The sequence below is a fragment of the Cupressus sempervirens genome, chromosome 4 (genome assembly GCF_028749045.1).
Source record: "Cupressus sempervirens isolate cs-2001-9-10 chromosome 4, ASM2874904v1, whole genome shotgun sequence".
Classification (NCBI taxonomy): Eukaryota; Viridiplantae; Streptophyta; class Pinopsida; order Cupressales; family Cupressaceae; genus Cupressus; species Cupressus sempervirens.
Genome location: NC_143121.1, coordinates 118,684,653 through 118,697,099, shown reverse-complemented (window position 1 = coordinate 118,697,099; position 12,447 = coordinate 118,684,653). Strand labels below are relative to the sequence as shown.

Sequence of the window (12,447 nt, the reverse complement as noted above, 5' to 3'; positions counted from 1 at the left end):
AGCAAATGGTTTTCCATCACACAATTTTCTTGCTCCATAGTAATTGTGACCCGATTGGAGGAAAAGATTGAATGTGGATAGGTTTCAATAAACAATGAAGCATTATAATATATAAAAATATCATATTAGTCAACACAGTGTCTGAGGTGGGAATACCGATAAATCATCAAACACTTCCAAGTTGAACCTAGCTTATATCTGCACACCAAAACCTTGAATTTAGTAGCCATGCGAACAAGTTTGGGAGGGTAGAGGAAACTAGGAGAAGCTACAGCTTCCAAAAAATTGTAGGAACATAAGTTTTAAGTGAGTGCATCCCCTTTTTGATTTTTCTGCATCAAACCTTTTCTCTGCTATAATGCCTATTTTTGTATCTTGAATATTCACCAAAATGCTCTACATAAAAATTAGGGAAGCAATAACATGATATTAGTATCAATATTGTTAAGGAACAAGATAGCTAAATATCATCACCTAAAAGGTTAGGTATTTAAATATCATCATCTAAAACTTATGCAACTTTGATTGTTATTAATTAGGTTTTCCACTTGTTAGTTGTGCTTGTTATATATTATGCACTTTAAGCTCTTCTCATGGCCTCTTGACCTCTTATCCTTTGGTTTCTTATTTGAGATTTGATAAGAGATCCCATGTAATAGCGAAGCATCCATATGGGAAAATTTTTCATTGCAAAATCCAAAATCCAAAGATATTACTGTTTTTTAACCTTAAGCTTTGCAACTTGATGTTTTATTGTTTCAAATTACATTTATGTGCTACCCTGCATCCTTAGTAATGGGGGTTTTATTTTAATTTATGAATAAGATTAGGATGAGACTCATTAAGATCTTTGAGTAATTTCATAGCAGATATCAATATAACTGAAGATGAATTCTATTCTTGGTTAGTGCAAGAAATTGTTTTAGATTGTTCATTGTAGTTTGTGTTTTCTATTGCTATGGTTACTCATTGATGTGTGAATGGTCATATTCTTTTTATCATGGTCTATATTAATTGCTAAAAGAATGAGCATTGTGAATTTTCCAACACTAATTTAGTGTTAATTCATAATAGAATGTTCCATGTGCAGGGAATTCTAGTTTTTTCTTTAGTTATGGTTACATTGGGACTGCAGATCATGTTAGAGTCTATTCGACAACTTGTTTCAAAGGTAAATTCCCCATTCAAGGATATACCTTTAAGAACAAGATATCTATTTCCCCCTAATGGTTCTAATGATGATTTGAACTTTTCATGAACATGAAAGATATATTATATGCTTTTTTGGTCACTTGTTTAGCTTTGTATCCTATTACTGCAAATACAGTATATTTTATTGGACATAATTACAACCATAGATACAATTTTGTGCTCATGATTTAAATCCTTTAAACAACATGGTTTTGCTAAGTTAAAATAATATTCAAGTGTTGGAGGCCATATGTATGTTCTTAAATACAACATCATTAGGTGAGTATTAATATTTTGGATTAGTAAACCCCCTTCACCCATTTTGAAGGAATTACATGTTATAAGTGGCTTGAGCTTTGGCTTTCTATTTTTGCCAAAATTCTGTAAGTGGATACAAATGAAAATACTCATAGAAATCCTTGATGTTGAGTTTTACTTGGCCTGATTTACATGGTTTGCCAATGTTGCAAAAGTGAACAAAATGAAGGCATACTTCCTTGTCCTAAAAGTTGAGTTTTTTACTTGTTTATTCTGATCATTATTTTGGTGGTGTAAAATATTTAGCTTAAATGTGATATGGAGTATGCTTTTGTTCTGCACCAAATATTCTGCTTTTGTTATGTTCTTTTCCATCTGTTCCATCATTAGTGTATTGTCTTTTAAATGAGCTACTTTTGCATATTACATATAACTAAGAGTCTTACACCAACTTCATTCCTAAATTATGCAAAACTGAGGTGTATTTTTTGAAGGAGATAGGTGGTTCTGGGTTGTTGGAATTATGGTGTCAATTACTGTGGTGAAGTTGGTCCTTGTAATCTATTGTTTGACTTTTACAAATGAGATAGTAAAGGCATATGCCCAAGATCATTTCTTTGATGTCATCACCAATTCAATTGGTCTCACCACTGCGGTTCTTGGAAGCAAATTTTACTGGTGGATTGATCCAGCTGGAGCAATAGTGGTAAGCACTTCTCTGACCTTTTACTTTACACTATAACATATAGGATACTTCACATTTTTATTTTCTACAATAATGCCTACGTAGTTAATAAAGCCAAATAATGTCTATATATGTGCTCCTAGCTTTCTCGTATAACCCACATCAAACATAGAATATATTTTCACTTTCCACTAATTAGTAGTTGTTTTAAAGGGTCCAAGTAGATGTGACCATTTGCATTACTTGATTCTGGAGATCTTATTTGTTTAGAACAGTATTGGGGTTTCATTTCCTCAGAGATGATAGTAACAACTACTGCAAGGAATATGTATGTATACAATGTATTTAGAATAGATGACTGCGAATAATACCAGTTGGCTCCTTCAGGATTACATATCTAACCTCTCTTTGTATGTACATATAGGGATACAGACTTTTGTCTTTATAGATGGTAACATTAATAACAATCATTTAGAATGCTAGTGAGTAATAACAGTTGTAGGCATGCACAATAACGAAGAGGATGTATTCTTTTTTATTTAAACTTGATTATTAGTTTCTATCAAGTTATTTGTGTGGTGGTGGTAGCAAGAAGGATGTATAATCTTGTGATCACTAAAGCCAAAATACAGATTACCAGGCTTCCTCTGAGCAGATGCCAAGTATGCTTCAAGTTTATATTAATGTGTATAATTTGAAATACTAAAGCTGATAGTGGGTCTTTTGTGTAGTTAGCACTTTGTACAATCAAGACATGGTCAAGCACAGTTTTGGAGAATGTGAATTCTTTGGTGGGGAAAACAGCGTCGCCTGATTATTTGCAAAAATTGACATATCTCTATTGGAATCATCACAAAGACATACGCCATATTGATACTGTCAGAACTTACATATTTATGTCTAATTTCTTTGTTGAAGTTGACATTGTGCTACCTAGTGATATGCCCTTGCAGGATGCTCATGACATTGGAGAAGCACTTCAAGAAAAATTGGAATCTCTTACTGACATAGAATAGGCTTTTGTGCATCTAGACTATGAATATTCTCACAGCCCTGAGCATGGGAACAGAAATTCCTAGATGTCTATGATAGGTTGTATACTTTAACTAACTTTCCCAGCATCTTCTGCCCTTTTTATAAACCTATTATATCTTAGAAGCATTTAGAATGCTAGTGAGTAATAACAGCTGTAGGCATGCACAATAATGAAGAGGACGTAATCTTTTTTATTTAAACTTGATCATTAGTGTCTATCAAGTTATTTGTGTCGTAGTGGTAGCAAGAAGGATGTATAATCTTGTGATCACTAAAACCAAAATATAGATTACCAGGCTTCCTCCGAGCAGATGCCAAGTATGCTTCAAGTTTATATTAATATGTATAATTTGAAATACTAAAGCTGATAGTGGGTCTTTTGTGCAGTTAGCACTCTATACAATCAGGACATGGTCAAGCACAGTTTTGGAGAATGTGAATTCTTTGGTGGAATAATAGCATCGCCTGATTATTTGCAAAAAATGACATATCTCTATTGGAATCATCACAAAGACATACGCCATATTGATACCATCAGAGCTTACACATTTGTATCTCATTTCTTTGTTGAAGTTAACATTATGCTACCCAGTGATATGCCCTTGCAGGATTCTCATGACATTGGAGAAGCACTTCAAGAAAAATTGGAATATCTTCCTGACATAGAACGGGCTTTTGTGCATCTAGACTATGAATTTTCTCACAGACCTGAGCATGGGAACAAAAATTTCTAGATGTCTATGATAGGTTATATACTTTAACTTACTTTCCTAGCATCTTCTTCCCTTTTTATAAACCTATTATGGTCAACCAGTACATTTCTTGCAACATTATATGTAACCACTATCAATGTTGTGTATGAAGCACATGCCATCAAAAAAATCTAAATGATTGTTGACCAAGGCATAGAATTATTTAAGGCAGTTCTCAAAACTTTTCCCTATATGGGGAAAAGTAGTAAAATATTAACACCTAAGGCTTTCTTAATATGAAATTATATCGAATGAATAGAAAATTATTATTTGCCTACCTACCCATAACAGAGGTATTCCCAACCTTAACATAATAGATTTGATTCTTTAGACAAACACGAAAAACTTATTTAGTCTGAAAGGAAGAGCATAACATCCTATTGCAGTTTTCTCATATCCTTACCATTTTGGCGATTATGTTAAGGAACTTTAATCATAGGAAGGAGGATAAGGGTGGTTATGGAAGAAAGAAATGGCTATGGATTCCTGACTAGGTACACCCACTCAAATGGATGGTAAAGGGCCACATGAGGCCACAAGGGATGGTATCCACTCTTGGACCTTAGGTAGAGGAATGATTGGATATGGATTTTTCACTAGGTACACCCACTTGTATGGATGGAAATGGCCATAGGAAACCAAGAGTGATGGCATTTTCTCTTGAACCTAGGGTAGACGATTGATTAAGGCACCCTAATATGCCCCTTATCCTACCTCTCCTATAGTTGAACTCCATTAAAAAATTCAGTATTCCATATGATTAAATTAATCATCCTAATCCTATTTGGAATGATATATGCTTTAATATCGCAAATAAGGAAGATCTATTTGTGGATTATGTGTCGAAGATTTCCTAAAATGGTGCAGGACCACATACATGATGTTACACATTCTATTCTACTTCTTGTTCTACTTGGAATCTTTGATTCAAAGAAAATACTCAAGCATTTACAAAAAGGGGACATTACATAAAACAACCATATAAATCAAAGTCTTCCTAAGAAAGTAGCACTATGAAAAGTATATGAAAGCTTTCTATATAAAATCAGCTACATGTGTAGTATAACATATTTTAATTAGTCATTACAATAAATGTAACCAAGAAAAGATCATTTTTCATAAGGATTTGATACCTCTCAAAACATATCTGATCCAGAAGATGGATATGTGCAAGTTACTTATTTTGTGACTAGTAGTCATACAGAATTTGAAAGCCTAGCAAGCAACCCAATCATAATATATCTACACACCACTACAAAAAGCACATTTATAAAAAAATAAATGCAGCATATCTAATTCATAAAAATGTACCACACTTGTTCCTTAAAGTAGGCAACAACACATTCTATGCACATTTCAAGGCTTTCACCATTTGGGGGAGGAATGTCATAACTACGACACCATTCATGAACTTTCTCCTTTCCATATTTGTTAGTTGTTTCCTGTTTGTTGAGGCCTTACAATTCTTTGTACCTACATTGCAGTAAACATTTATGGAGTAATTGTTATAAAATTATATTATACACAATTTGAAACTATTAGTGTCCAAGAATTGTTAGCATTAAGCTTTTAAATGCGCTCATTGAGTTACCAAGCTATTATGATTGGAATAGAGTGTTTTTTAGTATCTTCACTAAATATCCTGCTCCATGGTTTGGCCTACACACTCTCATTATGTATTATTAATGGTACTTGCATCACACGGAATTCAACTTCAAGCTTTAGTCCTGTTGAACAAGTCATTATATAAATGTTGACATCCAAACCTAATCACTCATATTATAGATGTGCTACTGAAACCACAACAATAAATTTGAATTTAAGAACTAGAACAACATCCTAAACACCTCAACCTACCTGGGATAGTCATTTCACAACTACCTCCAAAGAAATGAATCTAATATTTCATTCTTGTTTTCATTAAAAGGACCTTTAAATTTATACAAATTATATAATCATCACTTTTTAAAACAATAAACACACGGCTTTGAGATGATACTCAAGTTCAAGTCTATCATGACAATTGACCAGCAAATTGTAAACATAGGGTGATTATAGAAGGATGTAGTTATATTAACCCAATGCATATTCCAAATAAAATGGGAAAATATTGACATTATTCAAGAAATTTTAAGATGCACAAATCACATTGAACCAGGTGTTCGATGAATCCCATGTAAGCACACAGTTTTCTAGCTTTAACCAAAGGTAACAGGTTTGATACCAACCTCTATAGCTCTAAACATTCAAAAAACTGCTCAAAATGTTAGAAACTCAGAAGTCAACTATTGAGCAGTGGCTTAGAAATTGGTTGAGTAGCAATGACCAGAATAACCTTTTAGGAATATGAAGGCCTCAAAAAAAAGGATAATTGGAAATTCAGAAGGCTCCTACCAAATGCAATTTATCTAATAAAATCACCCCCTCATTTTTCTTAATGAATAAAACTCCATCTATGCATTTGTCAACTCTTGCTGGATATAGAATTTAAATTTCCTGAGAATTGATACTGAACCCAAGTAATAACCATTTAAACACCTACCCTTGCATATATAGAGAAGAAAAGTAGTTAATGTTGGCATAAACATAAAGTAAAGATTTGACTAAAAAACCCTTTTTCCTATGGTGATGTTTCATCACAAGCATATCAGTCAACTGAGCCCAAACCAATGAAGAAGTAAATATCAGATCAACTAGAATGTTGCTAATCCTTTTTCTAGCATCAATAACCTCTTATACTCCTTTTTGAGTCAATGGTACATCCACACACCCAGTGAATAAATTTTTCTCATTCCATAATGACTCCCTGTGATGGATAAAAATCAAGGGTGCTTCAGCTGCAACATAAAAGATGACAGAAAATTGCATTATAGATAATAATGTATTTGCCTTACAGGTCAATTCCTAATCTTTTTAAACCATCATGAATTCACCTTAGTGTGTTGCTTTCTAATCCGAACCTTAAAATAAGGATCCAAACACATTTATTGAAGCTACAACTATGAATTTTTTAATTACCAATAGAAATCAATTGAAATAGCCTAATAAAATTTCCTAGACTTTGATGTTATGAGCTTGTCTTCCACAAAAATATGCCCAACTATTTTATTTTACCACTGAACTGAACTTTATCATGAAAAGTTCAAAAGCCAGAGGAGGAAGCTCTAACCTTTCTAGAGAGATTTAAATTACAAAAAAATAAATATCAAGTTAGAGAGATATTTACCTTTCGTGAAACAAAATTCATTTCATTTGTGCTATTTTTTAGGCATTGGAATTCGCAAGCAAGCATACTTTCTTAGGTTCAAAAAAAAATATAATCAACCAACAAGGTTTGTTCTTCATTTTTTACAAAATCTAATTAAATCTGGGGTTACTAGGCAATTTCTATAAGAGCATATACGGATCAGCGCCTTGATAAAATGGATAAAATTAATAGAACTAAATAGACATGAATAAGTAGAGGTACTAAATAGACATGAATAAGTATGCTAAATGAGATTGAGTAAGACCTACATAAGGCTAAATCAATCACCAATATAGAAGGAATAAATGCTATGTGAAGATTATTAAAGCCTAATTTGATGTTGAATGCAAAACACAAGCTGCTAGGGCCGTCCTTGAAATAGAAAGTGGCTAACTTGATATTTATTTTAGAAATGCTATTAGGACCAACAATTTTCACAATCGAAGGACAATTGTTCTCATGGTTCCTTGATTCAAGTTTAGACAAGTAGGAGGTTGTGAGTTGTTCACCAACTCACAATAAGGTTTAAGATAATATTATAATTTATTAACTATAAACTAACACTATGGATCATAAACAAACAAAAGACTAGTAGACTGAAAATGTGTTCTTAGCAACAATAGTTTTCTATTCATTTAATGTGACAAGAATGTATTCAGAGCCATGCATGAGAATCTCAAAAGAAGTTCAGCCTTCACTATTTGATTGCCATGGCTATACTAGGATAACTGTGGTACAAGGGGTGAATTGATAAATCTATCCCTACAATTGGGATTGACAATAGCAACAAATAAATAAGAAATATTTGAGAGAGATTTAAACAACATAGATCACCTAGAAGGCTCTTAAGGTTGGTGCTAGATGACAAAATCAGAGGTTTGAAAAGCATAGTTGAATTACTAGTCACAATGGGAAATAGAGGCGTGCTACTTACCACTTGGAGAGCTAATTGTGATCTGCCATGTTTATTCATTTGTCTATGATTTTGAGAATTAGAATAGATCTCTGTGCTTAGATCGTTGCTATTGCTTTCCAAACTACCGTTTGTCTCTATCACTGGCATGTCTTTTGCTTGGATATAGGATGTACAACTTTTGAGTTTTTCCTTAGTTGTGTAGCAATCCTTGAAACCTCTTCTTCATTCATTCGAGCCAGTGCCCAAGGGCTAATCTTTATAGATCCTTTATTCTTTTGCACTATCTGTTCATTAGGTGTCCTCTTTATATTTTGATTATCTATCTTGATGGATGGCATGACACTATCTCTTGGCAACACAGAGAACTGCAAATCACCAAACTGGTGTAGTAAGTTATATAGATCTATTGACGTAAAATATGAATAACATGTGAACATTGCATTTTTCTCAAAGATTGTAGATTCAGACTTGGTCCTCTACAAAAAGGCATGGTGGAGTGCACCAGGACCCATGGTGTAATGCACTCATAGAACTTGAATGACTCAATCCTGACACTGAACTTGTCATTGACATTTGTGGGCTTTGTGCTCCTCCCATATTTTTTTGCTCTTGCTCCCTCATTGCAACAATGTAATCATATGTGCTGACACCCTATTATTGGCATTTCAAACAAAGGAAATAAGCATAAAATACATTCATCATATAATAGAAGGAATACCAAAAAGTTGAATATAGAAAATATCAATTGATATGTCAAATCAAACTTTTGACAACATTATCAACCTTTCTTATGATTAAAACATGGAAGAAGAAAAGTTTTCCAAGAGGAAGCATTGCAATCATAGACAAAATAGTGCACGAACCCTGTAAAATGACCCAATTGAAAAGCTGAACACTAGATGATAAAAGGATTGTTTGACATAACTCATTATCACTTCAATGGGAGATATTATAATTCTTTTTTGCGCATAAATTTGAAAATGAGAGGAAAAATATGCAAAGATTGTTGCACAACTCACCAAGATAACAACAAATGGTCCCAATGAGAAACTACTACCTAGCTTAGATACAATCTCCACATCAAAGTGACTCTGATTAAGGGAACATCGCACTATTACAAAGAGTCCAATTGACCACTAAAGTATAAGCTACAATCCAAGCCCAAGATGTACAACCCATGTACCTGTCAATAATAAGTGAAAGCCAAATGGGCTAAATGATTTCTTTCTATAAGCTAGAATAAAATTTTAGACCTTAAGGTGGGTTTGAACCAAGAAAAAGGAAGGCTCAATCAAAATGCTCCTAGATCTGGAGCACGATGGTTTAAGCACCATGCTGTAATTAGCTAATAATTAATGCAAATATGTTGGCCACCTATTCTTAGTTTAGGTGCAATGTATAAGGATCAACCCTATTAGTATTTTATTGATAGGACTACTTATAGGACTAATATTATCATCACCGACTCTTACAATGCATAAAAGAAAATGTAAGCCATTGTCATCCACAGTGCTCATGGACATTTAGGGTATTTGTTTCAGTACCACCTGTTAAGTACAGAAACTTTTAGAGATTGACATTCAAACATGAACAGCCGAAATAAAATTGTATAGTTCTCTAAAGGTTGGTTTCTTCTGATTGAATATATGATAATCAATTGCTACAAACTATAAGAAATGAACTATTAGATAAAAACAACCTCTCATAATGCCATCCAGCTTTTATTAACACAAGACACTCCAAGATAGCCAAGATACTATCTCTACATCTTTTGAGTTAGTAGGCAATATTGAACTCAATTTGGCACATTGTAAAATCAGAAAAGACTCATATGAAGCCAAAACCTAAATTGGTAAAAAAATTATAATACAAGAAACTAGTACAGTTTTGTAAGAAAAATGATCTTTATACTATGGCAGCTGATGAAAAGGCATTGACAACTCTTTTAGCTACCTGTACTTTCCTCTGCAACACCTTCCATTTCACTTCATCCTTCTTGCTTTGTTGTTTCAATTTTTCTTTAAAATGCCTACATGAAGATATACTCTGATCATCTATAACAAAAAGAAGTATGCTTCTAGAAAATGTAATAATACCAATTGTACATTTAGTAACAAAAGCCTTGTCTGTACCTACACAGAGGAACCTTGCAGACATCTGGCTCATAACACATTCTTGAATAAAGTTCAAGAAGTTTCCACATTCTTTTATAGTGGACACATCCACCAAGGACTCGTGTCTTGCACCTAGCAAAATGTCTAACTAAAGATTCAAGGCCTTTGCATGTTGGGAAATTGCAGGATCCCATAGTATCATCTAGGTCTTTGTCGTGGGGTCCTATTGTACAATAGCCATCTCTGCAGATGTGAACAAGTGCTTCCATGACATCATATAATTGTAAATATATTCTTTTCTCCTCTATCTTGTGAAGCCTTTCTTGTTTTTTTTGTGAGTACAAAGAGAACAAAGGATCACAAATTAAATTATATCAATCTCAACAAAACTAAGAAACTAAATTGGCATCAATACCAACTACTTGTGAAAGATTTAGTTTCAAACCAAGTTCTCTAATTTAGTGTACTCCAAACATCTTTACCTTATTGGATGACTTAGTATTGATTCAACTCTACAACAATTTTTAATTGCTTAAACCTCCTTGAATTTGCATGATAACTGGCAATCTGCGCTGATATAAAACCTCTTTTAATCTATAGATATCCAGTGACAAGAGTAATCTTTCACCCTTGATATATCTAAGAAATTGCTACTGTCCCTATCAAGCCACGAGCAAGCAAGGGCAGAGCATCAATTTTTTGTCTAGTGATGGCCCCTAACTCCAAAAAAATGTGAATGATCTCGTGCGTGCGAAAAATAACAAACAAGAAATGTTTTTGGTTTTTACATCTAAGCCTCATGTTGGTCAAAATTTCAACCAACACATTTTTCCCTATATGTGTTGGTTGAAATTTTGACCAACATGGGGCTTAAATGTTAAAAAAAAGAAATTTTTGTCTTGTACATTCCGACCAACTTAAACTTTTTTACTTGATGGTCAAAAATTTTGGTAGAAAAATGAGGTCAAATGTGGTAGTGAATTGGGTAGTAATCCTAAGTAGTTTCTCTAGGTAGTTATCATGGGTAGTTAAACTAAGTGGTTATTAGGTATTTATTCATAAAGAATCTATAAATAGAAGCTCATTTAAAATATAGTAGGGGGACCTTTTGGCCAAGAGAAAATAATGGAGAAATGTCCAAAGAGAACTTTTGTTTTACACAATGTGCATAAGCGGATTCTATTTTTACTTTTTTTAAATGAAAATGATTAATACATTTATTCCTATGTCTCAAATGTATGAAACATTTTTCTTTGAATACATATTCACATGTGAGGTAGTAACCTCTTTATGCCCCAATAGAATATATGAGTCTTTATAAAATATGTAATTAATTTAATAAATGTATATCATTTCTTCATATCTTGATGTGAATGCATTGGAGTAGCACATGCTTTTAGATATAAAGGTTTTCTATTCTTCTTTTATCATTATCATTTGTTGCACTTGCCCACCTTTGTAATCATTAGGCATTGTGAATCTAAAATACTATTTATATACTATTTGTGTCTCTACTATTAAGGTTTATATTAATCATTTACTTTAGTTTTCTTTCCTATCCTTTTTGTACTTTTAGGTTAAGAATAAATACCCCCATTACATGAGGGAACGACCATTGTGGGATATATAGGAAGGTTAAGGAAAATCATTATTTGATCACAATATCTATAATTGTTGGCACAATCATCACTACTAATAGGGAAAATAGAGGCATTCTAAGTAAAGCATCTAGAGTGAAACACTTGTTTACTAACAATATAGAAAATGATGAGATTCACATATGCTTCTTTTCCGAAGAAAAAAAGGATAACTATAAGATGAAATTGTATCTTGTCAAAATACAATTACTCTTTCCTAGTCCATCCCCACTCTCAATTCTCCTTGCCTATTGCAATCAATTTCAAATCATATCCTCTATCATGGTAGTGACTTAGGCCTTACATTTGTTCAACATATATGCTTAACAAATGAGTTTATTTTTCACTTTACATTGTTTTCATCACTTTTAAAACTTTTCGAAAGGATGCTTTTCCACTTTTCACACTAAATACTATGCATTTTAGTCACAAGTGTTTAAGTTAACTTCAATCTAATTGTCACTCTTAGTAATATAAACTCAACCTTCATTATTATTTAAAGAATTTTATATATATATATATATATATATAGAGAGAGAGAGAGAGAGAGAGAATATTTTATGAGGAGAGCACAAAAAGTACTTTTGAAAACATTGTGAAAAAACAAACTAA

At 32.9% G+C, this 12,447-nt stretch overlaps 1 protein-coding gene and 1 pseudogene across 1 annotated transcript; one reads left to right on the top strand and one right to left on the bottom strand.

Moving 5' to 3' along the window:
• Window positions 1-1,075: 1,075 nt before the first annotated feature.
• Window positions 1,076-3,903, top strand: LOC149560217 (metal tolerance protein 11-like). Its single transcript, XM_089827580.1, has 5 exons — window positions 1,076-1,175; window positions 1,630-1,644; window positions 1,944-2,155; window positions 2,866-3,099; window positions 3,790-3,903. Exons 1-5 carry the CDS (start codon window positions 1,076-1,078, stop codon window positions 3,901-3,903), a joined length of 675 nt encoding a protein of 224 aa, XP_089683706.1.
• A 1,310-nt stretch (window positions 3,904-5,213) lies between these two features.
• On the bottom strand, window positions 5,214-6,789 carry LOC149560216 (2,3-bisphosphoglycerate-dependent phosphoglycerate mutase 2 pseudogene; annotated as a pseudogene).
• Window positions 6,790-12,447: the final 5,658 nt, after the last annotated feature.

What these genes read in the sequence shown, in the direction of transcription:
- LOC149560217 (XM_089827580.1), top strand. Translation starts at nt 1,076, where the DNA reads ATGTTCCATGTGCAGGGAATTCTAGTTTTTTCTTTAGTTATGGTTACA. An exon ending in ATCCAGCTGGAGCAATAGTG is followed by an intron (nt 2,156 to 2,865) that starts GTAAGCACTTCT and finishes TCTTTTGTGTAG; the next exon opens with TTAGCACTTTGTACAATCAA. An exon ending in CCTTGCAGGATGCTCATGAC is followed by an intron (nt 3,100 to 3,789) that starts ATTGGAGAAGCA and finishes GATTCTCATGAC; the next exon opens with ATTGGAGAAGCACTTCAAGA.